This window comes from Aphanomyces astaci (genome assembly GCF_000520075.1).
Source record: "Aphanomyces astaci strain APO3 unplaced genomic scaffold supercont1.34, whole genome shotgun sequence".
In the NCBI taxonomy this organism is placed as follows: Eukaryota; Oomycota; class Saprolegniomycetes; order Saprolegniales; family Verrucalvaceae; genus Aphanomyces; species Aphanomyces astaci.
This window is the reverse complement of record NW_009798297.1, coordinates 73,472-101,460: the sequence shown is the minus strand read 5'-3', so window position 1 is coordinate 101,460 and position 27,989 is coordinate 73,472. Positions and strand designations below refer to the sequence as shown.

Here is a 27,989-nt window from a genome sequence, read left to right as displayed (position 1 = left end):
TACGACATGGCTCACCAGCCAAGTCATGAACCTACGTATCTGCATAATCACATATCTTCTTAACGTTAACTGTAAATAGATATCGTTCCTGGAGATTGCGCAACGGGCCACATGTCGTCGCCGCAAGGAAGCGGTCGCTCACGACAACCAAGTCCCGATACTGCGTGGCGAGAGGTCGCATCTGTCGACATGCACGTGCCTCAGGACGCGGCTATCTGTCGTTCGTTCGTTCGTTTACAAGTCGTTGGTTCGTTCTAAGACGACGTATATATTTATCCAAATAGCCTTCAGACCCATCCGAAGCGCGACGCCGACATTATTGGCATCGGCGAGCCCACGACCATCGTGTTGTGAGTTTCGAGGTCCGCGATGGATCTGCCGAGGCAGTCACGCCCACTCGATGGCCGGTCCACCAGTCAGACGATTGCGTCTGGAGACTTTTGTAGTGAAGTACCGAAAGATAAACCTCAACGAGACCATTCTCGGGCTGGGGAGGCGAATAGTCTCACCGTCACACACGTCCAAAACGATAAGCCTCTTGCCTTGGAAGTGGCCACGGCATTCGAAAGCTAGCGCAGTACAGAAGCAGTACTGTACTGTATCGCAGGTATGAGTTTCGGATACTGTATCCGGAATGCAAAATGTGATACTGTATGTATACTGTACCTGAGCCAAGTTGACAAATCACAACGACCCTCCCGGCTGTGTGGGGTATGTACTGTACTGTACAGTTGTATCGAGGAACTGTTCATGTGGCACGCTCCGTGGCAAGGTCTGTCGGAACACACGCCGCTGTTTGCACCATGGGAAAGCCCCGAGACGAAATGGTGATTCCATGGCCTTCTGGCGGCGACCGGCCTCTTGGACAAGCATCAAGTCGGCGAGCGACCCAAGTTGAACCACGGCAGAGCATACGTTGAGTCAATCCAAGAGACGAGTTTGGTGCCGAATGGCGAAGATGCTGGCGATTGGGCGCAGTTCTCCCCAGGTGCGAACGAGACCTGCTTGTTGGTAGATGGGGTGCTGGCGTTGGTCGACGCCGTGGTGGATCGATACGTGGCATGCGGGTACGCCCTCGTCCGACCTCCTGGACACGACGCGCTTCAAGACATGGGGTTTTGTAATTTCAACAGCATTGGCATTACGGAGCATTACCTGTTGCAGACGTATCCGTCGTCCATTCGTAAGGTGGTCATTGTCGATTACGACGTATGCCATGGCAACGGCACTTAAGTTGCCTTCGAAGCCGGCAACTGCGTACTGTTCATTTCCATCCACCAAGCAAACAACTACCCGGACTCATGCACGTACGGTGTCGCAGTTTTTCGCTATGAACTGACATTTGTGGCCACGAACTGACATTTTTCGCTATGAACTGACACTTTTGGCGATGAACTGTAAACTGATATTTTTGGCCAGGAATTGACATGTGCATGTGCATACAGGAAATCGGATCGGGGGATGGACAAGGGTACTTAGTGTACACGATCAACATCCCGCTAAGTTGCATGGGTCCGGTACGGGCGCGTACAACAGCGCGATGAACCGGCTACGTTGCGTGTGTTTGAGCCCAACTGCCTCTTGGACGCATGGGGCTTTGACGCTCCTACATTGAACCACCTGGGAAGAGGATGGTCTCCAAGGACGTAGTCGCAAGCCACATTTGCGTCGCCAAAGAGTTGATGATCGCTTTGCATAGAAATTCAATTGCTCTGGGGCAAAACGTACGAAATTTGTGGTGTGCACATGCCTGAAGTCCACGACACCAAGTTGTCCTATTGGAGAGACATCCATCATACTGTACATCAACCATTCGACTAGATCACGCAGTAGACGATTAGTACGGTCTTCCTTGAGGAAGTAGCAGCATTTTGATCTCCACAGGTCCTTAAGCAATCTCTAACCCGTGTATATTACATACTATGTAGCTGTACGAATCCTAGCAAAGATAGTTGTGTTTTGATCATCCTGTGGGTGGTGGATTCTTGGAAGCGATGATTCGATTTCCAATAACTTCATGCCAGTTCATCTTATCTTGACGATTGTCAGGCGCAGGGGTACTTCACTGCTACTTTATGCAAAATGAACAGTTGTAGCGTTGAAAACTCGCCAATCGGAAGTCTATCGCTCCGACTGCCACTTACAAAGCCCACCCACGACGCGAATTGGAACTGCTACTGCCACTGGAGGTCAAGAGCCCTCCGCCACTGAACCACCGCGTCATGAGGTGGCTCTGCAGGCCGTAGACGATGGCCACCAGCAGCACTTGCACCAGGGTCCACCAAAACACAAGCGACTGGTTGCCCTCGGCGGTTTTAGAGTGTCGTTTGTCTCGCTGGAGGTAGTACGTTTGTTCCGACTGGATAGATGAGAACATGTCTTGCAGATGGGCCAGTGAAGCCTTCACCGTTTCGATGTGCATGTCCTTCGTGGACGCTTCCGCAATGTCTTCGTGCCCAAGCTCGTCCTCCTTGGTCAGGCCAAAGCGCACAGAGAAGTCGACTTTCTTGCCGTTCTTTGATGAGTGTTCGTTGCCGAGGCAAAACTTGTACCACCCGCCACGATGCTCGGTGTCAAAGTTGAACCCGTTGCGTTGTACGTTCTTCGACGTCTCATCCAACGAAGCCGTTGTCACGAGCGAGTCGAAGAACAGCATATCCTTCTGTGCCATCGACGGCGTCGTCGCATACGGTCCATGCGCTGTGAGGCGGATGTCGTACAGATCGTTTGATTCCAATACCGCGAGCTCTAGGTACGCGGTCCGCTTCGTCTTGATGTGCTCAATAAAGCACTCCCGCTGTCCCCCAGGCACTTTGACTGTCAATGCCGTCGACACACCAACTAGCCATGCCGTCACCACCACAAATGCCTTGCCTAACATGCTGCTGGTGCCTCCTCCAGAACACTTTCGTTGTGGCGTGACTGTCGTTCGAACTTTGGATATTTGGTGTGTGTCTACGCCGGAAATTATCCGTATTCCAAAATACGTCGAAGTTTTAATTTGACGTGAATACTTTTAATAATTAGTATTGAAACTACTACGTACTAGTATTAATAGTATTAAGAATACTACTTACTTAGTTCGAAATACGAGGTACCGGTATACTTCGAAGTATCTGCAATAAATACTCTCGTCACACAACTTACTACACCTTTTTACAGTTAAGTTGGACGAATGCCCGATGTATTTGGCCGTGCACCCGATATATTTTGTGGTGTGCACGATATAATTAGCCATGTGCCCGTTTAATTTGGCCCGCCGAGGTCGTGTGCCCGATATATTTGGCGGTGTGCCCGATATAATTAGCCGTGTGCCCAAGAAATTGGCCATCTGCCCGATGAATTGTGTCGTGTGCCCGATGAAAATAGAATAACTCAAATTAAAAATTGAACTCAATTAAAAAATGCAGTCGAAATGATACACATAACATCCTCGTTTTGGCATCACATGCCAACTTCCATGTCGTCCATGGCCTCCGCGCGTCCGTAAAAGTATTCGAGGCATAGCGCGTATCGATTCAAACGGTTAGCATCGACCCCTATTCAAACTTTTAAGAAATGCAATAATGCTGCGAAAGTTACCATCGATAACCTGTTCAGCAATTCGCTCGAGATATTGAATTCGGAATTCATCTCGAGTCAAACCATTCGGTGGTGGGCCCATGAACGCGGCTAGTGGCTCACGCCGGAGTGTCTTGATTTAGGCTTTCATCGACGACCACAAATTCTCGATCGGATTCAACATTAATTTTGAGCAGTACTTTGCTTTATCCCGTTGGCGAACGCCGCGGTTTTGCAGTCGTCGTCGTTTCTGAACGCTGCGACGACTCGTTGCTTTGCGGAAAGAGGTATGCGTTCGTAGGGGCCTCATGGCTACAGAGGGGAATATCTAGTACTTCAGTTGACATCATAACCGGAGTTCGTGGGGGTGCAGCGACGCCCATGCTGTGCGTTCCTTGGCGATTTGAATAATGAGCATTGAATGCTGGAGGAAAGCGCGCGGAAGTTCGGCGCACGCTGCGCGTGCGCCGAACTTCAACCACATGATGTTTCCACTAAAACTGATTTGCACTCCATGGAATATAATTATTTGAGTTATTCTATTTTCATGGGGCACACGACACAATTCATCGGGCAGATGGCCAATTGCTTGGGCACACGGCTAATTATATCGGGCACACCGCCAAATATATCGGGTACACGACCTCGGTGTGCCAAATTAAACGGGCACATGGCTAATTATATCGTGCACACCACCAAATATATCGGGTGCACGGCCAAATACATCGGACATTCGTCCAACTTAACTATTACAATTCGAAGTTTCGGATATAGAATAAAAACTCTTGCACTATCCCGAGGGTTTGTTGCTACTATACGAAAATAGACTTTCTGCGGGCATAAGTAATTTCTAAAAAGGTCGGATAGTGCCAAAATAGCAACCGTAAAAACGAAGTTTGACTTTAACCTATACTTTAAGAAATTACCGTTGAAAAGATGCTCTAATAACGTTATCCTCACGATGTATCTTCATTTTATATTGCTGCCCACACAAGTGACTAAGAGTCCACCGATCAGAATACAGCACCCATCACTTCACGATTAATGTTACTGCTTGGTGGGTACGGTTACAGTAAGGTGCTGTTGCCTTTGACTCGACAGCGCTACGCCCATCGGCGGTCGGTGGTTCCAATGAGGCCGTTGGAGCTGAACCATAGCTTGAGGAAATAGCTTTGCGTGCCGTAGACCACGGCAACAAGGAGTACTTGCAGCAGAGTCCAGTAGAACAAGCGAGACGAGTTGCTGTCGAGCGTTTCAAAGTGGCGGTTGTTTCGCTCGGCCAAGTACGTTTGCTCAAACTTAATCTGGTCGAAGAGCAGCCCCAGGTTGGACAGCGTTTGCCCTACAACCTTGATGTGCATCTGCTTCATCTCGGCCTCGACTTCGTCCTCCTTGCCCCATTCGCCTTCCGTCGTGAGGCCATATGACGTGTGGAACAACACCTTCTTCTGAAACGACGTGTGCGTGTTCTCCACGCAAAATTTGTACCACCCGCCGCGGTGCTCCGAGTTGAAGCTGAACGAGTTGCCGGACGACGGGGTTTGGGCGCCGGTGGAGCTCAGCTTTGGCGGAGTGTTGACAATGGTGTCGAAGAAGTTCATGTCTGCCTGGGACTCGGACGGCGACGACAGGAATGGGCCGAACGCCGTGACCCGAATGCCATAGTCGGACGGATCGTAGCTCTCGAGGACGGCGATGCGAAGTTGGGCGGTACGCTTTGTCTTGACTTCTTCGTTGAAGCAGTATCGCGTGGATGCAGGAACCGACGTTATGAAGGCCGCGACTACGTGCAGTGCCGCCATGGCTGCGTACAACCGCAGGAGCAGCCCCATGTGTGAAATGAATCGAATTGTGATATAAATAATTGTATTATCATCAGTCTCAACCCGTCAAAGTATATTTTTTATATTTCGAGTGATACGTCATACTCTGATGAAGAGAGGATTAGTGTTTTCAAAATAAATGCTGCCGTTATCATGGTTTATTTTATACGACCTCCATATCAGAGTGTGAGGCAGCCACGTGGTAAACAACAATCATGCAGCGGGTGGTTGCTTGTGACAGCCATGCTACATAGAATCCAATGCAAGCTGAGGGTATCTACCGGTAGATGAATAGCTGACGCCACCTACATGGCCTACATGGATGTAGCCATGTCGTACGACTGCGTTTGCGACGAACATGCCCTCATCAAGGGGATTCCGGAACAGTAGGTTGGTTATAGAGACTTGGTTCGCGGGATAACTCGACTGCATGATAAGCCCGACGTGTGGTATTATACTGTATTGTTCTAACGCTATAGATTGCATTGTCGCCTCGGAAGGTTATGTACGTGTCGCTATCGATGGACGGGACATGTGACTAAGAGGAAGGCGGGGTGGCCTGTCGACTGACTTTCAGAACATGCCGACCAGGGATGAGTGTCATCCCAAGGGATCGAACGGACGGCGTGGGGGAGTCGTCTTGTTTGACATGGTTGTTGGCATATCGGTACTCGGTCGTTTCGGTGAGAATGAGGTTCTTGTCCTTGTCGAGGCAGTGGAATAGACCCACAAGGATGCGTCCGTCAGTGATCTCCACGCGAAGCACTTGGTCCAGGAGCTGCATCACGTCGTAAATGCACTTCGGTAGCGCCTTGGCCTCCTCAGGCACGCTTGCATTCGCTGTGACCGAGCCATTCGTCGATAGCATATTGGAAGAAGAATGCCGTTGACCAAGACGATCACTGATTGGTCTGAATATTTAATATTTATAGCCAATACATGGTCTAGTTTACTAATCGAGGGATCGAATTGGTCAAAACGACATTCCAACTCGATTTCACAATTTAACGTTATTGCATCGATCTGTTCTTCATGGCATCATCGACGACCCACCAGCGCGGTGGCGATGTCCAGAAGCTTCTCGACGCCAATGACAAGATGCTGTACACATGGAACAACCTCCTAGAGAGCCGACGTAGGTGCACGACGTCGCCATCTTGTATGCTTCATTATCACACACTGGCCACCCCTATATAGCCACGCTGGACAAAAAGAACGAGTACAAGGAGTGGCATGTCAAATGCGTCCGATACAAAGAGCAAATCGCTCGATCCCTCGAACGGCTGGCAGCGCTAGCAGATGACCAGGTAACTTAGAGGTCTAGCTCATCGAAACTCTCACTCCACAACTCCTCGGTGACCGTAGATTGCCAAGAAGGACTCCAATGGTCCCACTGCGGCGACTGCGACCTCGCCCGCCGCACCATCGTCCTCGTCGACAGCAGCGGGAAACGTAGACCCTTCCGCGACACAACAGCAACAACATTTACAAAAACAGAAAATGCTACAACAGCAGCATTTGCTCCAATTGCAAAATCAGCAAAATCAGCAACAGCAGCAACTACAAGCGGCCCAATTGCAGCAGAAAAAGCAGCAGCAGCAATTGCATCAACAACACCACAACATGCAGCAACACGCGACGTCAACCACCTCTGCGCCTCCCACTGGTTAGCTCACTCGAATCCTTCCAAATCTAAGCTCGGTTGTCTAATGCATTAGGCTTTCCTCCTGGGACAGACTTGGCGGCGATGCAGCTCGCGATGAGCCAAATGATGCCGATGAACATGAACCAAATGATGGCTGGGTACCCAACCATGAACAATGCGGCCGCGGACATGTCCAACCTCTTTCTCATGGCGAATGGCAATGCTGGTGGAACTAACGGTGCTGGAAACAGCAACGTCGACGGCATGAATCATATGAACCTGTTCAACTACAACATGCAAGCGGCGGCGGCCGCGGCCTACGGGAACCAACTATATGGAGCCAACTTCAACCCTGCCCTCGTTCAAAACATGATGGGTGGTGGCGGCGGCGGTGGGTACCCTGCCCAAGCCGTAATGCAAGCTCAAATGGCGGCGGGCAATGGGTCCAACAACACCCAAGGGTTTCCATATTCCACCGTGGCGACGACGACCAACGCCACCAGCACTTCGTCCGCCACGACAGCGACGTCGGCCGCGGACCCCAGTCTGTTCTTTTCCGACAACGACACTGTGCGAAACGTCATGGACGACTTCATGTCGTCGTCCGAGTAAATAATAAAAGACCGTACAAGCTTGGTGCTGTTTGCATGCTAGACTACCGCCCCTGGGCCGGCTGGAGGTGCTGCCGCCCCCGTTGTAGCGCCACGTACTCGGCTCTGAGGAGCTGGTACAACGCTTCTTTCCGGTCGTCTAGACGATAGTACGCGTCGAGGCGGCGTTTGATGCTTGTCGGAAGGTTGTGATTCGACGGACCCACAACGCGGCCAAACTTGGGACCCACAAGCTGCTCGATTTTTTGGGCCAAGTCGACTTTACGACCTCGCATGACGCGCAGTGAGCTGTCAAGTAGGGGTGTGGTTGTTGCTTGAGAAGGTGCTTGGGATGATTGGGGCTGCGGCTGAGTGTGCACGTTTGGATGGCCGGCAGTTTGGCTGTGTGGTTGGGGATTCATTCCATATGGTCGCTGTGGAAGATGCTTTGGGGGGACAAGAGAAGGGATTGCTACTTTGTTGGTGGGGGTGGTGATAGGGTCGACGAGGACAGTGCTTGCATGGAATGGGTGCCCCATAGAGGCTAAGCCGTGCGCTGGTTGAACTGATGCGGGTGGAGGTGATGTCAGTGGTTGATCAGGGTTGTACCGGTGGAAGAGCGAAGGCAGTTCGGCGGCGGTAGCCGAACCCTGCGACTGCTGCGTTGTGTGCGTCGGAGCCCCAAGAAGGGGTTGCCTTTGGTTTTTGATCAAGCTGGTGTTTGGTTGTGCCACATGGATGAGGGCGGCGAGGTGGTCGTAACTGCTTATGGCACTTGAGTTGACAGTCATCAGCGCCTGCATCGCTGCAATAAACCCCTCGGTCGTCTTGGGATGGCCTCGATGACCATACGTGTCGTACTCGAACAAGAGACGATGGCGGTCAAAGAATGAAGCGTTGGCGTTGAAGGCGGCGTTCGCGGACATTATGAAACAGATGTACGGACACGGTGTTCACTTATGAATCGGATAATACTGAAACGGTGTTTCACTCCAGCTACAATTGTAAACTGGTTTACACGTACCAGTTTAGAATGTGTATATCGAGCTATAATTGGGCGAAAATTGTTGCAGTTCACAATCACAGTGTTCATTGCTGAAGGAGCAATGAGCATGTTGGTGATTGACCGGTGTCGAATTATTGTAGATTAACGTTACGTCTAGCTTCGCAACTTAAATGCACTTGGATGCTACATCCTCGTACTCCCACGTACAGTTAGTTACATTAATACAACTGTGCTCTAAATATGCTAGTGAGCTAGGGGGGTTAGATTCTCACCCAACACGGTTATGGTGAGGCGATGGGAGGTATTTGCAATCATCTTGATGCCAGTGGCACTAGTTTGTACCCATACCGGTCAAGTGTGTTGTGAAGGTTGTTTTATGATTTCGCCGTCGAAGCAACTCACGACATGATACATGATATCGTATATCAAGGAGGATTTCATCGTAACTGCCACGAACAGTTTCATCCTGGTTGCTTTTGTAGAAACCTCCAGATAATAAAGAAACCGACTGTGAAACCCCTGCTACGACCCACTCGGCACCACCAAACCATGACTGCCATCGAACTCGAGGAATTGGAAGACAAATTAGTGGAGCCGTTGCTCCCATCGCCGCCAAGCGACACGGGGGATTTGATTCCACTAGAGCTCCACCCCGCGGTGCTCTTGGCCGACGACGAATGCCAGCAAGTGGGAGGCGACAACATCGTTCAAGTCGTCGAGGACGCCGACGTCCATCAGCCCGTCGTGGAAATCCGCGGCAGTGACGCGCGCGTCGTGTTCAACTGCCACAACGTCATGCAATTCCTCGTGCTGTTTGTGAAAAACCTCGATGCGTACTTTGCGTTGGATATCGAAGTCGTGGACGACACCAAGACGTACCGCACGTTTCACATCACCAACTCGAGGAGCTTGGCGCGGGTGCAAGCGTCGGCGTGCCAGATGCCGCTCGTGTTTGGCAAGGGCGGGACATGGCGCCACGTCTGCCTCGACGTCCACCGGATGTGTCTGGACGCGTTTGGCACCCACCATGTTGCCACGGTGCAGGTCACTGTGCACGCTACATGCCGTCTGCTTCGCGTGTTTTTTCAAGACGTCGACTACAGCGACGCCGAGTTACCGCCGATGTTAGCGCTACTAGACTGACACCAACTCCAAGTGTTTTGTATCATTTGTGGATCGTGCGTGGGCATGGTGAAGGGCTGCGTTGCTAGTAGTTGTCGTGTAATAAATAATCCATGGACGATGCCTCAAGTTTAACGCTATGAGGTGAGTACTCACAAAAAAGAACAACCCGTGAAGATTCTGGGGAAGGCCAAGGTGTTGGGGGTGAACACTGGAGTGGCTGGGGACCAACATGACAACGTATGTAGTCGTCGCTCACCGCCGCCCCCGGTCCAATTATATCACAATGATTTAGAGATGCCATGTTAATGTATGACGAACGAAAGCATGGCACCACAACATTTGTAGCCTTTTGCCTTCGCTACGGTAGGTACCTAGCTAACACAGTAGCCAACACAACTTCTCTCACGCATTTGCAATGTACGAGTATTGCCTGAACTCGCAAAATACCTGGCAATAGCGCAGCTTTCATCTATGTAGTTATATTGTCGTTTTAAACTATGGGTTAGCATTGACCTCGTCGGTGTTCGGCTAAGGCAAGTGCCAAATCGCGCTTGAACGACACGTCCACCCGGCGAAAGTGCACGATGACAATGTCGAGTCCGTGGCGTGCCACCGCCGCCACAGCCGCGGCGATGGCGTCCACGATCCAGTCCACTCGATTGCCAAACACCCCGCCACCCAGCGCCGTCAAAAACACCTTGTTGCATCCCGTGCGATGGTAGTTGACGACACCAGCCCACAGCGTAGCTTCGTACGACGCCTGTAGTACGAGCTTTGCAAACGGCGCCCAGTCGCTCTGGCTGGCTGCGGAATACCCGACCGAAATGGCCGAGCAATACGCTTGCGACACGAAGTGCTGGTTGTTGGTCGTGGCATACCGAGAGGAAAACGGAACTTGCACGTTCCAGTGCAGGCCAATCTTGACTGCGTTGGCCAGCACGTCCCTGGTTGCGTGGTCGTGCAGCACCGTTGTGTTTAGCTTGGCGAGTCGGGATGGCGTAGAGTCAGTGTATCCGTTGACAACGTCCAAGTACTTGTGTTTGTGGTTGGACAGAATGGCTTCGACAGCGTCGAGGTTATTGAGTTGATTCTCAGCAGTTTGGCCAGGCTTTCCATTCACAGAAGCAAAGTAGTTGCGAAATACCGTGCCCGGCCCTGCCGCTACCACGCGTTTGTGAATATACTTGTTCTACTACCCGGATCAAGTTACCAAGGGCACACGCGGGGCCTTGCGTGGGATCTCTGTCGTAGCGCGTGACGCCTTGTTCCGGCACCTACTGTCGCATGTCACATTTGGCACAATTTCCTCATGCCATTACACTTCGAGGACTCATAAACTCCAAGCAATTCAACTGTGACGCCGCTTGGAAGAGCGCGTGCTGGTTGGCGCTGTCGCAATGGTCTAGGAAGACGTCGGTGGACGCTTCATGACGCAGTTTCGTGTCGCCGCCCACGGCTGTGTCGAGGCCAGCGACCCGCAACGCAGCCAACGACAAGCACTCGAACGTACCAATGCCGTACGACTTGCCATTCACAGTCGATCGCAGGGTCGTCGCATTGTCCACAAGCTCAAACTTCCCTTGCACCTCTTCGTAGTCAAAGTCTAGCTCGCGAAAGCCAAACAATACACGGAACCAGTCACGATCGCCACCTCGGTAGGGCCTTGTGGACGTTGCCATGCTGCTTGTGTGAGACCAGAACGATCTCGTCTCGGAACGTGACGAGTTTGGAGGCGAAGTTCAAATTCATGGCTCGCACCAGAATGTATGTTGTCGAAAGGCAGCACCAATAACAGTACACAGTATTCACCATCATTCATTAAAGGCAATTTGAATGCAGGTCTTTCACATGAATACATACACTGTACTCCTGTCAAGTCAAACTAGAATGCATATATAATGCAATTTATACCCGTTGGGAGGCTCGGTTCTTTTACAGTAGTTCCATGGCCTGTTGATGCAAGTCAAGTGGACAAGGACTGCCACATTCGATTCCAGCATGACGAATGCTGGTGAACTTGAACAAGGCTCCAAGCTGCGTCGGCCACTTGGAGACTTGGACGATGCGGGCTCGACTCCACGGAAGACCAAGCGGCTCATGGTGGTGCACAGCAACGCGACACATGCCACCCCACTCAAACACCAAACTGGGACAGCCACAACTGTGTCGTACGATATCCATCCCCGCACAAGTCTGGCTTTGTCGACAGGTCCAGCCATCACTGCGTTGACCTTGTCTTCGGCCGCCACCATCCAACACACCGCTGAAATCACTGCTCCTTCACTTGACCCCATCGCTCCAATTCGAGGCGTTAACAATGGCAAGAAGCGTATCCAGGGGTGCATTGTCAGCTGCTTTTACTTGCACCTTGATCCAGAAGCGAAATTGCCCACCGGCGTCCGTTCGCGTCTTCAGAAGCACCAGCTGGCCCACTTTGCCTTTGGCGGAGGCAAACTCAAGTCGCTCAAACTCGGCCGCGACATGTTTGGCTCGGCGGTGGAGACGCTCAACACCCGCCGCTTGGGTCGAAACCATTGCAAGTTGACGCACGAAAGGGGCACCCTGTACGTTGAACGCTGCAGTCCAGGCAGTGTCGTCGTGAATGGGGTGCATCTCGGTACAACGCAACCAGCATAGCCACCATCCAATTGACTGTCACATTAGAGCAACACAGACGTGTGGCACTTCGGTGCGGAGACAAGGTTGCGCTGCTTGAAAAGCCGACGTTGTCGTTGGTATATGTCGTGTCGCGCAAGTTTTATTTGCTCCAAGCCTCGAGGCGGTCCATCCCTAGGCACGATCGCACCCACACAATCGTACGCCGCGTCCCAGCCATTCATTTCCTGGTCCACTGATTGATTGGCTTGTAGGCTGTGTGCGCGGCGGCCCCTCTCGTGGGCCTCGACCGCCAAGGCAATCTCCATCCTATTCCAGTACGCAACCGCGACTTGTTACATCACTCAGATATGTCGGTGTAGGAATTGGAGGTAGAACGGCACTTGGCGATCATAAGGGAATGTACAGCACACCGACCCTGCGTCCACGTCAAGCTGCATGTTGCCACGTGGCCAGCTCTGCACAGTCTCCTGTCGTGGGGCTGCCAGGTTCTCCATTTCTTGGGCCAGGGCAACCATGAACATGTGTACTTGGAAGACCATCTTGGGTTGGTGCATCCGCTCACGTACGTCGACTTTTTCGGCATGCTCGAGGTCACCTCGACCGCGTCCAAACGCACCCTCAAGCTGGTTGTGCTCTCGTACACGCCGTCGCGAAAACTAGGTACTAGCACGAGAGGTGGCTTTGCCGTGGAAACTGATGACCTTTCCTTCTTTGAGCAATTGATGCAACGAGAGGTTGTTGGTGGTGGTGTAGTCAACGCGTTCGTTGCCCATGGTGTCCCCCACGTACTCGTCGTGAATAACCCGAATTGTTTGAGGTACTTTGAGATGTGCTGCTCCCACGTGTGTGCGGAGGCCAAATCGTTTTGTATGTATCGGATGACTTTAACGTCGTGATGTTTGTAGTGCATTTTACACTGCGCTCACGGGTGGGCACAGTGTCCAACAAAGCGTGAACAAGTCGTTGGCCGCGGTCGGTTATGTCGCATCTACAGCGCCATCGCTCGTGGACGCGACACCGTCCGACCCTAACCCTGTACAACAACCCCACATCCGCCTTTGATATGTTGCGTCATGGCTCATATGCATACTTGAACTAGCCTCCCCTTCAGCTGTATCCTGGGGGGTTGCACGATGAAATCATCTTTCGCCGAAAGGTTGGCTCGAGCGACCCTTACAAAGCCCCAATGCCAGCGGGGGCAACAATTGGTCGTCGAAGTTCAAGAGAGCTCCCCGCACTGCCCCCCGTACGCGTTTCAGTGACACAGCGGTTCGAACGTTTTTTCATCTTTTGTGGTAGAGCGCCGAGAGCCGCCCCGCCGACGTGTTTCGGGTGAGTGACTTTCGCCGAACTGGAGTGTTGATGATTTTTTGCATAGCTTTGCGAACTCTTGGCCACGAATTCTCGCCTCGTCACAATCACAAGCACGCTAAACGACGTCGGTACGGCCACAGAAAACCACGTACAGAATTGTCGATTCGAACTTGGCTGCAATATGTAGACACTGAGGTTGCAATTGCGCTGGCTCATCGAGTGGACTCGAGGCATAGTATTCTGGGCTTTGGTCATCGCATTGTGTGTGGCTTTGTCTCGGCATTCATGCAGAAACGAGCGTCCGAAAGCGGCAACTTTTGCATGTGGACGTATGTCCGCAAGGTCACTCGCACACACTCCACTACCAACACGTACATGCGTTTCATTTCAATCGACCAAACAATTTATGCAGCCTGATGTGTCCCGTAGAACGAAGTGGCCCAGCCTGATCGTGCTTATCGGGTGCGATCCATGGCTGGCAGACGAACACACGAGCGCTGGATTTCGTGCGATGCTCCAAACGTGGTTGGACGCGACGGCCCACTTGAAAGTAGTCCTCACAGCTACCACTGCCGTGACGTCCACCCACAAGCTCCAGCATATCGCCGAAGACATGTACGACTAGAGCTTTGTCTAGTGTGAGACAGCTTGTGTTTGCTTGTCATACAGAGTTCTCATTCGTAGCTACCCCTTGGAAAACCACAGCAGCGACGTGTCCGACGAACCCACACCACACTTGAAAACCTCACCTGCTTCCGACGCTGCCCTCGTCAGCAGTTCCCAAGAAGTCCCCCTCCTCCGTCCCGCAGACAAGGAAGAATTGAACGCCCGGTTCCAAACCCTGGCCTTGTTGTAGCTGTAGTTATACCCAATAAGGCCACGTGTAATGATATAGCATGGGACGGCTGGTATTACATGGTAGTTAGATATATGTGAGATTCAATGGCTGTTGGTTGTCGCGCTGGTTGCGCAGCCGAGACACTTCGCCATAGAGACGATGGCTGCGCCACAGCGCCTGCAGCATGTTGTATCTGTTCGTGTCGAGCTTGAGTGGCCGCCCACGCTGCAGCCCCGGGTCTTCTTCACCGTGGGAGTCCACATACGGGCTTGGAAAGTAGGCCACCATGGAGCCAGCGATCAGCACCACGCGGCATTGCTGGAGCATCAGGACCGCGCCAAGCCCACCGCCGCACTCAAACGCGTGGCGCGTACACTCTCCCATGGGGGGGTTGCCCTTGACATGGGAGTACGCACAGCACGACTCGCCGCAGCAGAGCAGCGTGCCACAGACGAGGCACAGCCCAGGCTCTCGGGGGACGCGGTCGCAGCGTTGGCACTTGAGCCGGACGTGGTGGCTGTAGAGATCGTCGTACTGGGTCGGCAGCGCAACCAGCTCGAGCGGCGCCGCCGTCCGGTTGTCGCGCAGGATAAACATGTTGGCCAAGTAGGCTTCGCTCGTGTGTTCGGCGTGGTCGCATCGGTTGGTCGCGTCTTGGGACGCCGCCCCAAGCTCCATCTGCGACGCTTTTCGGATCACACACCACTCCCAAATCGTCTGCAGCGCGTCCAGCGGCACTTGGCTCACGTCCTGGAACGACGGCGGCGGGATCGGCAACGGTAACGATTTGTCCGTCAAACACCCGTACACGACATGCATTCGACGCACGAGCAGCGCGTTCAGGTCCACAATCGCATCCACTGCGACAACGTCCACCGCGGGTTTCAACCGCAGCGTCGGGTCAACTTCGCACAGGCGCAGGACCAACTGCAGTGCCCCGACCGCTTGCAACTCGCGGCGAGTCGGCGCGTGTTTCGAGTGGCGGGTGGCTTTGGCAACGTGACGTTGCAGCAATTTCAAGCTCTTGGCGTGGGCCACGGCAGGGTCCTGCGGGGGGCGAGCCGTGACGACAGGGGGGGCACTACTGCCCCCCCGACGAGTCTGCATGCGACTGCCGCCTCGAGCCGACGATGCAACGCCGTTGTTCGGAGCAGCAGCAGAGACCGGCACATCTTGGTAAAAACTGGCGGCTCGCTGCGGCTCCAACACGAAAAATTCACGCCCGAGGCGCTGCAGCATGTCGGCCGCGCAAAACACAGGAATCAATTCGCCGATCGTATCGATCGAGTCGGCGGCGACCATCGACACGACAAACGCCTACGATACATTTGTCATCCAGAAGCCAAATATGATTGTGTACCGTAAATGTGTCGGCAACCAGCAAGCCTAACACCGTTCCTCGAATGCACGCATCCAACGACCCAATCATCTACAGCCATGTAAGTTCTGTCATGCCCATAGATATAAGATAAGTCTGTACCTTGGTGTACTTTTTGTACTCGCGCTTGGATTCTTGAACCACAGGGCAACACCGCTTGACTGTTTCGTAGATAACTTTGGATTCGCCAGTCAGGTGCACCATCGCAAACGACCACCTTGTAAACGTCACGAGCGCTTGCATGGACGCATACTCCTTCTCCAACGTCGATGGCCACACCATCATTGTGTCTCCATCACAAGAGAGGAGGCGACTTCCGTCGTCGTTGAGGGCATCCACTTCCGCGAGCGTCGACGCGACCGTGTACGCGCAGGCAGACCACAGGTACGGCGCGCCCTTTTCAAAGCTACCGTGGGGTTCCCACAATGCGTCTTCGTAGTATTGTTTCCACTTGGCCAGCGTGTCTTGGTTTGCATGTGTTTGGTGCATGGGTTGGATCCACGACGAGTTGTCCCGCCGGACGACAATGTCAAACCAAGAAGTGGACAAAGAGGAGGAGGACGAGGAGGAGGAAGGGGCTGGACTGGTCGACGGAATCATGGGAATCAACACGTTGCACAGGCCTTTGCACATGGGACAGAGGAACTGCGTCATGGGGGCGTCGCCATCGACCGCCTGCATCCCATCAAATTCTTCGCCGCGCATGGCCTTCTCGTGCAGCGTGCCCATGTACGTGTCGACGCACTTCATGTGCACAATGTGCTGACACGTCCGCACAAACAGCCCCACCGGCACCAGGTTGAGGCCGTCGTCGTCGTTCCGTTTGGAAACGCGGGCGGGGCCGCCACCGCTACGCCGCTGTACGTTAAACTGAAACTGGCGCTGGCGACGTGGCGGTAGCATCCGCATCGCGTGATCAAACGCACCGCCCAACATGCGTGCCATGTCCTCTTCCGGAGCGACGGCCGCCGCCCCCAACATGCGCGCCAATTCCGCTTCGGGGGCGACCGCACGACCATGCCCTTCACGGCGACCGATTTCATTGTCGGCGGCAAGGTGATTGTGGTGATGGTGGTGATGGTTGTGGTGACGATGGGGGTCGTCAAATTCGTCGACCTCGTCGTCGTCATGGCCCATATCCCAAAACATGTCGGCAAATGCCATCCGGGGGGATGCGCCGTCCCCACCATCCTCGCTATCTTCGTCGTCGTCGTCGTCGTCGTCGCTTTCGCTGTCGTCCGACTCGTGATGATGGTCGTGATGGTCGTGCTGATCGTGGTGGTGGTGGAAATTATGGTTTGGATAAAAGTGCGGCGACCGGCTGTCGTCCCCTCGGCTTTGCAATTGCATGGCGCGGATCAACGCCGCCACGTCGGTGCGGGATTGGCGCCCCTTGTCTGGATGCAGGGCGTCGGCTGCAGTCGGACGGAACCCCGTCGAGAGCACGGTCGACTGTTGTACCATGGCCACCATACACAACTCGTCGTCCGAGTTCGAGTCGTGGCACAACATGCACGTGGGCTTCCACTTTTTCGGCGCCGCAGTATTCTCGTCGGATGGGGCCGGGGTGGCCTTGTCCACAGACGTCGTTCGACCGCGCTTCTTGTGCTTTGGGGGTTGACTGGTGCTCGGTGGCTTCGTCTTGCCTGCTTTCCCGTCGTCGTCGCTCTTGTTCAACTGGGCCGGCTGCGCCTTGTCGCCGACAACCTCGTCTTCTTCGGTTTCGTCGCCCATGAGTTGGGAAAAGGCCGCCATCTGCTTTGCCATGGCCGCCATTGCGCGGGCTTTGGCTTGATTCTTCCGCGCTTGTAAATCCGTTTCTGGTGCGGCGTCGCCTGCCTTGTCTTGGATATTTCCGCCACTTGACGCGGTGGTCTGCGCCGTCAACGCCGCGGCGCAGACAGGCGACCGACGCGCGTATTCTTCCAGCAGCCACGACACCACGTGACGGTGCTCCTTGTCCTCGGCACGCTCCAACTCGACCAAGTACACGATCAACGGCGCTACCAATTCCCAGTACGACGGCGTCGAGGCCACTTGGGCGCCATACACAAGCACGTCCAGCGCGGTCGACACCAGCGCCTCCGTCCACCGCGCGTTGTTGTCCTTGTCGCATCGACGACGGAGCACACACTTGACCAGTTCAACCGTGCTCGACGTGATTAGCAACGATTGCACGTCCGCCAGGTGCGGCAGCGGCGCCGTGGCCGGGACAAACGGCGGGGTCGCGTTCGGGCGCTCGAGGATCTTCTCGCGCGCCTCTTCGTGCAGTTCCCGGTTCAAGTGCATGTGGTACGGGTTGCACTGGACGATGCTGTCGGCCTTGATCGTATACTTGCCCGGTTCCAACCCGACCGGGGCCTGGAAGCTCGCCACTTGTTGCAACAGCGGCTCGAGGCGGGCGATGGGGGCCGACATGTCTTGGCCCCCCAACGGCAGCGACACGTTGTCACTCAGTTCACTGAATGTACTTGGTCGGACGAGCAGTTGGTGAACCAGTTCTTCGCGCAGAAACGCATCTTCGTGGTCGCTTCCTGTGCTAGACGGGACGTTTGTCGACAGCACCAGCAGCAACCGCAGCGCTTCGTCCACCATTTGTAGCTCCTGGTGCTTGTCGTACGTGGCCGTGGGGGACACCGTGGCGTCGTCAGCGTCCGTAAAGTACGACCGCAACCCAAATCGATCGACCACCAACGCCACTACGTGGTCGGCGCCCAGCAGCAGCACGCCCACCTACAGCCATCCATCCATCTGTTGTCAATGGTTTCATTCAAAAACTGGAGTGGGCACGCCGAAATGCATCCACTTCAACAAACGGGTACTACTAGCATGAGGAGGGGTCTGATGTAGACACGCATTCTGATCAGTTAACTTGACATATTGGTGTACACATATCATGGGCATCACGATACGAAACAGTTCAATCTCTTGAAATCAACTATCGACGGCTTTAAAAATCACCACATAGAAGTGTCACCATGATTTCACGACACTAGGCTTCGCCATACAACGATTGACTCGACTCTGTCCCTCCGCATTGGGCAAAACCATATATATACTAATCGTTGTAATAGGATCAAATGGATTCGAATGCAGTTGGCGAAATGACTCCAAACTTGGGTGAAATGCACAATACCTGCAGCAAGAACAGATCGGCGTCGCGAAAGTTGACGCAGTACGGCATGGCGCAATAGTTGAACAGCTGGGTGACCATGTTTTCGTCGCCGTTGCGGCGCCACAGGTTGGCTTGGATCTGGCTCGACATGGCCAAGCACTGCAGGGGCGCGTCAAGGAGGAGCACGACGTCCGCGAGCGAGTCCAGGCCAAGCGACGCCTTCCACGACGACAGGTCCGAGTCCTTGGACAACACGAGGACTTGCTTGAGCATGGCCGATACGAACCGATGCAACGGAATGTGCAGCGACGACGCGGCGCGAGGGGCTCCGTCGGCGGCCATCACCACCACCGACGCCTCTGTGGCATCGAACGAGGCAACACCCCCCGATGAACCAGCGGCCAACGCCGGCATGGATTTGGCAGTCACCTCCAGGGACGAGCCCTTGACTTGGTCGATCGCGCGCATCACGTGTCGCATGAGACTGGCGCAGAGAGGGGGGCTGGATGACGTCGTTAGGCCATGGAGCACCAGCGGAAATAACGCGTGCAATTTGATGCCCAAGTTGAACGTGGCAAACCACGTGTCGGATTCGTACTCGACGTGGGGCTCGTCGCGACCTCGACGAACTTGCGCATCGGCAAACTAGTCGATTGTCCACGTTGAATTTGGTATAGCAATAAGGTAATAACAAAAACTATACAGCGTAAACCAACATGTCGACTCTATTTTCCATCGACGCATAATATCCCAGTCGATTGAAATCGTGGGCGCGGGGTACCTGCAACACAGTGAGGCACTGCAACCACTTGGAAAAGTTGACGTCGTGGCCAAGCAGGTCGGTGGGGTTGCCGTGGGCCAGCACGAATTCCAAATGGTCGCCCGCGTGCTACAGTTAGCAAGCCACGTCATACACTTAGTCCTTGTATACAACATACCATCGATAGCTCCACACATGGAAAAATCGACACACACGCGTTCAAACCTTAGATCCAAATCCCAATCCAAGCCTAAAAACTATACAAGATATACGATAAAAGAAGACTCGACATGTAGTTCTTTGTACACATCGACCTACTTGGAACACCTAAAAATGAACCAGTCGAGAGGACTATCGCACCTTGTACTTGGAATGGCTGATAGCGATACTGTCAGGTCGGAATTCAGGGCATGTGGTGCCGTCTGGCTTGGTGCGGACGCCCATGCTCGTGCTGAGCACCGACGCCAGCGCATCCAACAGCGTCGTGACGAGGGTCTTGGGGTACTTGGCGAGGAGCGACGGCACCGTGAGCAGCTGCGTGGCAAAGTCAAAGATGCTGTCGCTGGACGCCCCGAGTCCCTTCAAGTACGTGGCTGTGTTTTGAGCGTACCCGTCCACGAACGCATCCATCATGGCATGCTTCATCGATTGGTTCAAGATCAGTTCGTGCATGAACAAGTTGACTTGGTGGATCGCCGGCTTGGTGAGCAAGCAGTAGTTGCGCACTAAAATGTCGAGCATACTCGGCGCCGGCGCGGCTAGGGACGATGGAGACGGCGCGAACGCCGCCGCCGTCTCCTGGCACACGTCCAGCAGAGCCGGGTACGCCTTGGCCACCTTTTCCAGGCAATCCCCCAGGCACCCCGGCACCAGCGCGCCCCACGCAAACGAGTTGGCTTGCTTCTTGGTCAGACAATCCACCCACTCGCCCAGATTATCGGGGGGGTGCAGCACCGTGGACACGTGCAAGAGGGCGTCGCGGCTGACCTTCCACCGATGTTTCAAGCACTGGTCGATCGAGAGTTTGCGCACGGCCGCCTTGTCTGCCGATTGTTGCCGAAGCGACGCGCGTTGGACCAGCGCCGCCAAGAGGGACATCACGTCCGCGCACGGATGCGTGCGGCGGGCTTCGATGCTCCGCGACACGAGCGCCGCCAACCCGTCCGAAATCTCACAGAGCGACCGCAGCCACTCGATCAAGACGGGCACGCGCCGCATGTCGTACAGTTCGTATGGCACGACCGACGTCGTAAACTTGTCGAGCGAGACCACAAGGGCCACCGCGCGCACTTGTGTCGACAGACAAATCTGCGTGTACCCGTCGGCGTCCGACTTGTTGGCGAGCTTGATGGCTTCGGATCTGGTCGCGCCGGTGTGGGTTCGTAGGGCTCGAATCACCTACAAGACAATCGTTCAGTTCCCCAAATCCACCCACAGAACCCAATAGCAAACGGACGAACGTCGGAGAACGGGTGGATGTCGTCGCTATGCAGGCGCGTGTCGTAGTTGAGCTCTTGGTCGTCCTCGTATGGTTCGACGGTGGATGCCACGTCCATCCACTGTTTTTTCATGTCGTCCGTGAGCCGGGAGCCGAGAGCCGTCATGCCTTCGCCGACGCGCAATCCCTGCTCCGATGTCACGAGCGCGTCAAACAAGAACTGCACCACGGCATCGATCAACGGTCCTGCCACGACTGACAACCCCTGGGGCAGGTCCGTCTCGGGACAAGGCACAGTCCCAGAACTCGTCGAGTCGTTGTCGCGACCGGGGTGCTTTGTACAAAATCCGGTCTTCGCCCATGCTTCGGGATCCCCGCAGTCACAACACCCCCCAGCAGACGTACGCTGGAACGATACGTCGTGTCCGTCGTGGTTGCTGTCGGCAAAACACGCTTGGCACATGACACACGTCGAGTCGTGTTGGCAGTCGCGGCAACTGTATGCAACTTCGTCTGCTTTGAAGATATACCCACAAACTTTTCTCCGCTTCTTTGCCATCATGCGTGCAAAGACTGGATTCGCCATCACGTCTCGCGGTTTCCGGAGGCCCGCGCGATACTCGGTCATGTCCTGTTTTGTCACTGCCGCTTGTTTCTTCTGTTTCCCGCCCACGTCCACAAGACAGGTCATCATGATGTCTAGTCCGCGTAGCAGGCTTTGAGACGTGCAGCCCCCTGAGTCCACTTGGTGTACGAAGAATAGCTGCACAAACTCAGCTACCTCTGACGCTGCGGCATCCTGTCCCGCCATCGTCGACTCAATCTTGAAGGGATAATGCAGAACGAAATGCCCATTGGTTGGCCGATCTTGTCCTGAATACCTCTTAGAATGCATAATTCTACCCAACGGGAACTTCAAACCAAGGTATATACTACTGACCAGTCTATACAGGCACGAAATATCCTGTCATTCTTAATATACTAGAAACACTAATTTGGTCGCAAAGTTCAGACCTCACATTAGAAAAGTATTTTGACTTTGATTAATTTCTTTGATCAACTTACCAGTTTCTAAAATTGAAGAATTAACACTTTTTTGACTTTTTGATAACGCTTCTCTGTTACTGGTAACGTTAAGGTCAATTTGAAGCATATTTTGGCAATTACTCCGTAGTATTAACTTCAAGTACTGGGCAATATATTTCAGCCAATCAGAACGGTTTCGACTCACTGAGAAACTAAAAACGAAATGGCGACGTCGCCGCAGCAGGCGGACGCGCCGATCCAGCTACCAGCGGACAGTGGAGGTGGCCTTCCGCCCTCGGGACGGCAGTTGCTTCGCGAATTATGGAGTCTTGGTAGCCAGGATGAAGAATCCACCACTGTCGACGACGAAGAATGGGCGATTCGTCCATCGTTTCAGTCGTCCGTGTCGTCGGCGCGCAGTTCTGTAGCCAACGACCAAGAGCGCCGCACGTTCAGTTCGTTCGAAAACGGGATTTCCAACTTGGACGTGGACTTGGCTATCGCTCCAGGGAGTCCCCATGTCGTGCACGATGGCTGGCTGATCAAGCGTGGCCACAATTGGCACACGTGGAAGAAGCGGTGGTTCGTCTTGACGTCCGACGCCAAGCTCGAGTACTTCAAGAAATCGAACCGCAAAAAGTCCAAAGGAAAGGTCGACCTCAACGACGGCATCGTGCAAGTTCAGTTCGTCGACGTCCATCGCGTCGAGCACACGTACGCGTTCTGCATCACAAAGGGGTTCTACACACTCCTGTGCAGTTGCGAGACGGGCGACGAAGCTGACACATGGGTGCGCCACCTCCGCCACGTCCGCCTGCACCCTCCCCCGGAATATGAGGGTCTCGATCGTCACGTGGGGGCCTTTGATTCGGAAGCCACGATGGCTACCCTGCTTGGTTCCGAGACGTCGGCTAGCCCGACGGGGTGGACAGCGCAGATGCTCCGGTTTCAGCGTCGGGTACTTTCCAGTACCTCTGGGTTTACACCCGTGACGACGTCGTCCATCTTGGCCGTCCAAAGCGTCGCCACGCCGTTGGAAGGGTTCAAAGCCGGCACGATCCTCAGTTTCGTCCACTTTATGACCCAGCAAATCGTGACCAGCCATATGTCCTTGTTCACAACTGGCGAGTACCGTGTCGTTCCATTCGACGCCATCATGGGCATCCACGTCGTCCTCGAAGATCGCATCTTTCTCCCACTTCAAGACACGTTCCACAGGCACCTCCATGACGTGCCCACGTCCCGCGTGCAAGCGCGCCTGGCCATCCTGCAAAGTCTTCCGGCTGGCCATATCTTTGACGCGGCAGTCTTGGCGACCGCCGACACGGACTGGTCGGACGCCATCGCGACCTTCTCCGCCCTCGACACGGCCTCCCTTCCGACACACAAGATGCGCATATTCCAGCGCGCCGTGGACATGCTTGGCTCCAAATTTGCCGCCGCCCCCGCCGCGTATCGGTACATGTGCATACATGCCAGCGTCGTCGACCTCGCCGTGCAAGCGGCCATCCTGCGCCTCGTTCAAAAGTACCTGCCGTTCCCTGGGCTAGACGGTCCAGTGCAGTTGCTTGTCGACGCGGTGGCATGGGTGGCCGATTTCAACATCACGACACCCTTCTCCCCTTCGTCGTCACCTTCGTCGATGCTGTCCAGCGTCGCGAGCCCGACATCGGTCGTGTCGGTGACGTTTGCAACGCCTGACCTCGGCATTCAGTTCGTTTCGCATTTGCCGCAGGACCGCGGCGCCCGCGTGGCGTTTGTTCTAAAGTACTCGCAGGCCAACTTGAGTGCGACGGTCCAGCCTGGTCTTGTGCTCGTCGCGATCAACGACACGTTTGTGGCCGTGTCGACTCTGCCAGACATTGTCAGCCTCGTGCGCCGCGCCAAGTTGCCCAAGCGGCTGCTCTTCGTCGCCGACATCGATGGGTTTCTGTCCACGGCATGCTACCACTACCTCCTCTGCTCGGCCGCGGACCGAGGCGACCTGGCCACCGTCCGGTTCATTGTCGACCAGAATACTCCGCAACTCAACTTGCATGGGCCGTGTCTTTGGACTCCGACGGCGCTCGCTTTCTCAGCCAACGCCCGACCACCACCCACGACCACGACCGTGCCGGACCTGGCATTGCACGCGGCGGTCCGCGGCGGCAACGTCGACCTCGTCCGCTACCTCGTAGACGACGTCGCATTGGACGCCAACCAACGGACCAACTACCAACTAACGACGCCGTTGCACATGCTCGTGGCCAACGTCGCAGAGATCGCGCCGCTGCTGCTTTCGTACGGCGCGATTGTCGACCTGCCCGACAAGGATGGCCGGACGCCGCTGCTCGTCCAATGTCGCGCGGGAAGCAAGGAAGGCGTGGTCACCCTCGTGGGGCTCGGGGCATCGGTGCGCGCGTTGGCATGGGCGACGGGCACCTCGCCGCTCATCGAGTGTGTGCGTCGGGGGGACCTGTCGTTGGTGGATTTTCTGCTCCTCAAAGGCGCCAGTGTATCGGCCGCAACCAACAACAAGGAGACGGCGCTGCATGTGGCAGCATCCACCGGTCATGTGGACGTCATCGCCCGACTCGTGGCGGCCGGGGCGTCGTTGACGGCGGGCAATCGCGACGGATGGATCCCCGCCATGGTGTTCCTCAGCAACTACCGCAAACATGCTTCGGATGGCGCCGCATTCTTGCGCGGGTTTCGGCTCCTCGTGGCCGACCCCGCCACGATGCGGTGCAGCGACGTATGGGGGCGATATGTTGTGCACTTTGCCGCGACGTCGCTCGACCCGAAAACGATGAAGGACGCGATGGAGCTGTGTCTGGAGAAGGGGGCGGACGGGCACGTCGAGGACGTGTTTGGGGATACGGCCAAAGACTACCGCAAACACCCGAGGGACCACGGCGAGTACGTGCCCCCGACGAGCTACATGAAGCACTTGCACGTGTCGCTGGTCGAGCTCGGGGATTTGAAACGATGGCGCATCCAAAACGGAAAGATCGAAGACATTTTGGCGTACTTGGTCGCAGACAAGTCGACGTGCGTGCATGAAATGGTGTCGTTTGTGCTCAACTTTCAAGCGTACATGGACATTACAGACCTTTTGGCCTTGTTCAAGGTACGGTCGTTGCCAATCATGTTAACAAATGATCGGATCTGTTTTGTATGTGTCTAGGCAAAGTTTGGCCACCCCGACGCGAAATCCAAACTCAAGCAAGCGTGGAGTGCATGGGGGGGCGGTGGCAGTTTGCAACGAGACAGTAGGCTGTCCATTGCCGTATGCGGCTGAATGGGGGTGTATTATTGTAGATCACTGCGGCGGGATGCTCTTTCTGAGCTTGGTCGGGGTCTTGTATCCCGACGTGGTGACGACGGACGCATTTGCTGACTGCGTGGCAATCACCCGTGCCTCCATGCCCATGGTGCACCTCCAAATGGCCAAACTCTCGGCCGTGTACAACGTCGGGCCGCCCTCGACGCTGTACGAGGACTTGTACCAGCACATGACGGAGATGTACGCAGCTAGAAAGCCCTTGACCAACGACCTGAACGACCCCCTCCCTCGGCTCTCGCTGTACGTCCAGTATCGAACGCCATGTTCTTGTATCGAACGCCATGTTCTTGTATCGAACGTCATGTTCTTGAATGATCGAAATGACTTTTGGGTGTAGGACCACAACGACTGCGTTTGATTTTGCTCGCCACGTCACATTGCTGAGCCATGCGCTGTTTTGCCGGATACCGATCCGCCAGTTGCTCCTCCCAAAATGCCAAGACATTGGCTTCTTGTCGGCCCGCCACTGGTTTCAACATGTACGTACCACTCTTTAATTACCGATATTTTGTATATATATATATGTGTGTGTACTGTATCGCATGTACGTAGTTGTCGGACGTTGTTACGAATTCCATTTTGCTCCAAGACTCGCCAAGTGACCGCGTGCGTGTCATTTGCTTCTTTATCGACGTACGTCACCACCTCCTTGTCTTCGTCGTCGTCGTCGTGGCTACTGATCGTAGTAGTTGCTAGTCAAACGACTCTTGTTGAACTACATCAAATGCCATGTTGTTGTTTGCCGTAGGTGGCTGAGATTTGCTTTGCAGCGTTCCAAAACTTTGACTCGTTCATTGCGATTGTGTATGCGCTGCAGTCGACTCCCATCTTTCGGTTGAAGATTACGTTTGGTCATGTACGAACCTATATATATATATTCCCAACATATTGGTTCGGGTCGTTGTCTATAACGAAAGTCTATAGTTGGGTCGAGAGTATACTGGAAAACTCCGCAAACTCCAAGTGTATACCCAAAGCGGAAGCAGGTAAGATTACTACTATCATACTAAAACCTCTGATTGTGTTTGGGATGGACGAGATCGTTTCTGTTGGCGAAGATACAATTTTAACTGTTGATACTGATCCACAATCGATCTGATTGGTTGAGTTTCATTGAGAAGGTTTTGATTGGTTAATAATTTAGAGCTCATCGAAGTAGCCAATCAAATCGATTTAAAATCCAACACCACAACACAATGGAATTTCACTCGAACGTACAATACTGTTGTAGAGAAATGAATCGTGTGATGAAGTCGGTCCAACCTCCTTGCATGCCGTTTCTCGGGCTATTTTTACAGGTTCGGCACAACCACAATATATAATATACAGCATCCTGTGCTGGACATATATATATATATACGAATATATTAATAAATGGATACACACATTTCCGTTGCTTGTAGAACATTGTAGGTCTGAACGAATTGCCGAAATATGAAGAGGATTCGTATGTGAATTTCAACCGCCTGCGCTTGATCGGGACATTGGCGCAAGATTTGATCAAGTTTCAAAGCGTGCCATATCCGTTCCAGTCCAACCACGCCGTGGAAGTATGTGTCTAATAATTGTTGTGGATTTGTAGATGGGTCGACTAACTCTAGTTGTGGAAATGTATTTAGGAAATCCTTCACATGTCCTTGCCGTTCCCAAACGAAGAAGAACGGTACAATCGGTCGCATGTCGTCGAGTCCAAAGCCGCCATCGAAACGTTCGAGGACGATCAGCGCATGCGAACAGAGCCGGACGAGTCGCAGGCGTCGTGGACGATGCGCCTCCGACTGAATTCGTCGGCTCGGCGGGACCGGCGAGGGTCGTCAAGCACATCCACGACGCTCAGTGCAGTCTAACCAAACATCTCAAATTATTTCCGCCAAATGGCAAATTGCATCTGTCAAGTTTGTCATGACACTACCATATAGACACTATCTTTTGCCGCAGGCTGCAAAATATAGACTAGTATGATATTTCCATTGTCCTTGTGGTTGGCTCTTTACAAAGCATCGCTTGCATCAATATATATAGACTAGTATGATATTTCCATTGTCCTTGTGGTTGGCTCTTTACAAAGCATCGCTTGCATCAATATATATAGACTAGTATGATATTTCCATTGTCCTTGTGGTTGGCTCTTTACAAAGCATCGCTTGCATCAATATATATAGACTAGTATGATATTTCCATTGTCCTTGTAGTTGGCTCTTTACAAAGCATCGCTTGCATCAATATTGTCAGCAGGACAACTAAAGCCATATCATTGAACTTTGGAGTATTTAGTGGGAGAATTGCAATGGTGTCCGCTGGTGAGTGGTAGCACACTAATTGAATTCATACACTAATTCGAAGTTGATGATCCTGCAATCTGATTGGGCTAAATCCTTTTGCCGATTCTTCTCCACATTTGGTTGTGTTCCAGTTTAGAATAAACA

General features: G+C 53.7%; 11 protein-coding genes across 24 annotated transcripts; 5 read left to right on the top strand and 6 right to left on the bottom strand.

The window, feature by feature from the left end:
* Positions 1–803: 803 nt before the first annotated feature.
* On the top strand, positions 804–1,233 carry H257_11453 (hypothetical protein; the record flags this gene model as incomplete). Its single annotated transcript, XM_009838393.1, has 2 exons — positions 804–876; positions 932–1,233. 2 exons carry the CDS (start codon positions 804–806, stop codon positions 1,231–1,233), a joined length of 375 nt encoding a protein of 124 aa, XP_009836695.1.
* Positions 1,234–1,892: 659 nt separating this feature from the next.
* Positions 1,893–2,939, bottom strand: H257_11452 (hypothetical protein). Its single transcript, XM_009838392.1, has one exon. It carries the CDS (start codon positions 2,879–2,881, stop codon positions 2,141–2,143), a length of 741 nt encoding a protein of 246 aa, XP_009836694.1. The 5' UTR covers positions 2,882–2,939; the 3' UTR covers positions 1,893–2,140.
* Positions 2,940–4,456: 1,517 nt separating this feature from the next.
* H257_11451 (hypothetical protein) lies at positions 4,457–5,439 on the bottom strand. Its single transcript, XM_009838391.1, has one exon. The coding sequence runs from the start codon at positions 5,391–5,393 to the stop codon at positions 4,665–4,667; it is 729 nt and encodes a 242-aa protein (XP_009836693.1). The 5' UTR covers positions 5,394–5,439; the 3' UTR covers positions 4,457–4,664.
* A 284-nt stretch (positions 5,440–5,723) lies between these two features.
* On the bottom strand, positions 5,724–6,257 carry H257_11450 (hypothetical protein). Its single transcript, XM_009838390.1, has one exon. It carries the CDS (start codon positions 6,250–6,252, stop codon positions 5,923–5,925), a length of 330 nt encoding a protein of 109 aa, XP_009836692.1. The 5' UTR covers positions 6,253–6,257; the 3' UTR covers positions 5,724–5,922.
* Positions 6,258–6,374: 117 nt separating this feature from the next.
* Positions 6,375–7,712, top strand: H257_11449 (hypothetical protein). The gene is made up of 4 exons (XM_009838389.1): positions 6,375–6,519; positions 6,582–6,691; positions 6,750–7,050; positions 7,103–7,712. The coding sequence occupies exons 1-4, from the start codon at positions 6,417–6,419 to the stop codon at positions 7,639–7,641; spliced, it is 1,053 nt and encodes a 350-aa protein (XP_009836691.1). The 5' UTR covers positions 6,375–6,416; the 3' UTR covers positions 7,642–7,712.
* H257_11448 (hypothetical protein) lies at positions 7,484–8,545 on the bottom strand (the record flags this gene model as incomplete). Its single annotated transcript, XM_009838388.1, has 1 exon — positions 7,484–8,545. The coding sequence occupies one exon, from the start codon at positions 8,543–8,545 to the stop codon at positions 7,685–7,687; it is 861 nt and encodes a 286-aa protein (XP_009836690.1). The 3' UTR covers positions 7,484–7,684.
* A 584-nt stretch (positions 8,546–9,129) lies between these two features.
* On the top strand, positions 9,130–9,906 carry H257_11447 (hypothetical protein). The gene has a single exon (XM_009838387.1). It carries the CDS (start codon positions 9,175–9,177, stop codon positions 9,766–9,768), a length of 594 nt encoding a protein of 197 aa, XP_009836689.1. The 5' UTR covers positions 9,130–9,174; the 3' UTR covers positions 9,769–9,906.
* Positions 9,907–10,208: 302 nt separating this feature from the next.
* On the bottom strand, positions 10,209–11,499 carry H257_11446 (hypothetical protein). Its single transcript, XM_009838386.1, has 3 exons — positions 11,070–11,499; positions 10,961–11,024; positions 10,209–10,911 (listed from the first exon to the last, which is right to left on the bottom strand). Exons 1-3 carry the CDS (start codon positions 11,427–11,429, stop codon positions 10,253–10,255), a joined length of 1,083 nt encoding a protein of 360 aa, XP_009836688.1. The 5' UTR covers positions 11,430–11,499; the 3' UTR covers positions 10,209–10,252.
* Positions 11,500–11,670: 171 nt separating this feature from the next.
* On the top strand, positions 11,671–15,516 carry H257_11445 (hypothetical protein). 12 transcript variants are annotated; one of them, XM_009838374.1, is made up of 12 exons: positions 11,671–12,367; positions 12,415–12,566; positions 12,621–12,683; positions 12,729–13,029; positions 13,123–13,186; positions 13,275–13,404; positions 13,469–13,615; positions 13,669–13,701; positions 13,748–13,811; positions 13,871–14,054; positions 14,113–14,298; positions 14,368–15,516. In XM_009838374.1, the coding sequence occupies exons 1-12, from the start codon at positions 11,707–11,709 to the stop codon at positions 14,537–14,539; spliced, it is 2,157 nt and encodes a 718-aa protein (XP_009836676.1). In that variant the 5' UTR covers positions 11,671–11,706; the 3' UTR covers positions 14,540–15,516. The 12 variants fall into 12 exon arrangements, with proteins under 12 accessions (XP_009836676.1, XP_009836677.1, XP_009836681.1 ...); XM_009838375.1 differs by having other exon boundaries at positions 14,113–15,516; XM_009838379.1 differs by having other exon boundaries at positions 13,871–14,298.
* Positions 14,571–22,049, bottom strand: H257_11444. Of its 2 annotated transcripts, XM_009838373.1 has the most exons (7): positions 21,235–22,049; positions 20,135–21,172; positions 19,796–19,903; positions 19,036–19,659; positions 16,002–18,632; positions 15,882–15,950; positions 14,571–15,838 (listed from the first exon to the last, which is right to left on the bottom strand). In XM_009838373.1, the coding sequence occupies exons 1-7, from the start codon at positions 22,021–22,023 to the stop codon at positions 14,606–14,608; spliced, it is 6,492 nt and encodes a 2,163-aa protein (XP_009836675.1). In that variant the 5' UTR covers positions 22,024–22,049; the 3' UTR covers positions 14,571–14,605. The 2 variants fall into 2 exon arrangements, with proteins under 2 accessions (XP_009836675.1, XP_009836674.1); XM_009838372.1 differs by having other exon boundaries at positions 14,571–15,950.
* A 394-nt stretch (positions 22,050–22,443) lies between these two features.
* Positions 22,444–27,514, top strand: H257_11443. 2 transcript variants are annotated; one of them, XM_009838371.1, is made up of 10 exons: positions 22,444–25,347; positions 25,405–25,489; positions 25,539–25,803; positions 25,901–26,042; positions 26,116–26,196; positions 26,312–26,419; positions 26,488–26,549; positions 26,795–26,861; positions 26,967–27,113; positions 27,183–27,514. In XM_009838371.1, the coding sequence occupies exons 1-10, from the start codon at positions 22,462–22,464 to the stop codon at positions 27,408–27,410; spliced, it is 4,071 nt and encodes a 1,356-aa protein (XP_009836673.1). In that variant the 5' UTR covers positions 22,444–22,461; the 3' UTR covers positions 27,411–27,514. The 2 variants fall into 2 exon arrangements, with proteins under 2 accessions (XP_009836673.1, XP_009836672.1); XM_009838370.1 differs by lacking the exons at positions 26,795–26,861; positions 26,967–27,113; positions 27,183–27,514 and having other exon boundaries at positions 26,488–26,650.
* Positions 27,515–27,989: the final 475 nt, after the last annotated feature.

Coding starts and splice junctions, on each gene's coding strand:
- H257_11452 (XM_009838392.1), bottom strand. CDS start 2,881: ATGTTAGGCAAGGCATTTGTGGTGGTGACGGCATGGCTAGTTGGTGTG.
- H257_11451 (XM_009838391.1), bottom strand. CDS start 5,393: ATGGGGCTGCTCCTGCGGTTGTACGCAGCCATGGCGGCACTGCACGTA.
- H257_11450 (XM_009838390.1), bottom strand. CDS start 6,252: ATGCTATCGACGAATGGCTCGGTCACAGCGAATGCAAGCGTGCCTGAG.
- H257_11449 (XM_009838389.1), top strand. CDS start 6,417: ATGGCATCATCGACGACCCACCAGCGCGGTGGCGATGTCCAGAAGCTT. Junction 6,692..6,749: donor CAGCGCTAGCAGATGACCAG/GTAACTTAGAGG, acceptor CGGTGACCGTAG/ATTGCCAAGAAGGACTCCAA. Junction 7,051..7,102: donor CACCTCTGCGCCTCCCACTG/GTTAGCTCACTC, acceptor CTAATGCATTAG/GCTTTCCTCCTGGGACAGAC.
- H257_11447 (XM_009838387.1), top strand. CDS start 9,175: ATGACTGCCATCGAACTCGAGGAATTGGAAGACAAATTAGTGGAGCCG.
- H257_11446 (XM_009838386.1), bottom strand. CDS start 11,429: ATGGCAACGTCCACAAGGCCCTACCGAGGTGGCGATCGTGACTGGTTC. Junction 11,025..11,069: donor AGTTTATGAGTCCTCGAAGT/GTAATGGCATGA, acceptor ATGCGACAGTAG/GTGCCGGAACAAGGCGTCAC. Junction 10,912..10,960: donor AGGCCCCGCGTGTGCCCTTG/GTAACTTGATCC, acceptor AACGCGTGGTAG/CGGCAGGGCCGGGCACGGTA.
- H257_11445 (XM_009838384.1), top strand. CDS start 11,707: ATGCAAGTCAAGTGGACAAGGACTGCCACATTCGATTCCAGCATGACG. Junction 12,684..12,728: donor GCAATCTCCATCCTATTCCA/GTACGCAACCGC, acceptor ATGTCGGTGTAG/GAATTGGAGGTAGAACGGCA. Junction 13,405..13,468: donor CACCGTCCGACCCTAACCCT/GTACAACAACCC, acceptor TACTTGAACTAG/CCTCCCCTTCAGCTGTATCC.
- H257_11444 (XM_009838373.1), bottom strand. CDS start 22,023: ATGGCGGGACAGGATGCCGCAGCGTCAGAGGTAGCTGAGTTTGTGCAG. Junction 15,951..16,001: donor AGTACAAAAAGTACACCAAG/GTACAGACTTAT, acceptor ACATGGCTGTAG/ATGATTGGGTCGTTGGATGC. Junction 15,839..15,881: donor TGGTTGCCGACACATTTACG/GTACACAATCAT, acceptor AATGTATCGTAG/GCGTTTGTCGTGTCGATGGT.
- H257_11443 (XM_009838371.1), top strand. CDS start 22,462: ATGGCGACGTCGCCGCAGCAGGCGGACGCGCCGATCCAGCTACCAGCG. Junction 25,348..25,404: donor ACCTTTTGGCCTTGTTCAAG/GTACGGTCGTTG, acceptor GTATGTGTCTAG/GCAAAGTTTGGCCACCCCGA. Junction 26,197..26,311: donor TCATTTGCTTCTTTATCGAC/GTACGTCACCAC, acceptor TGTTTGCCGTAG/GTGGCTGAGATTTGCTTTGC.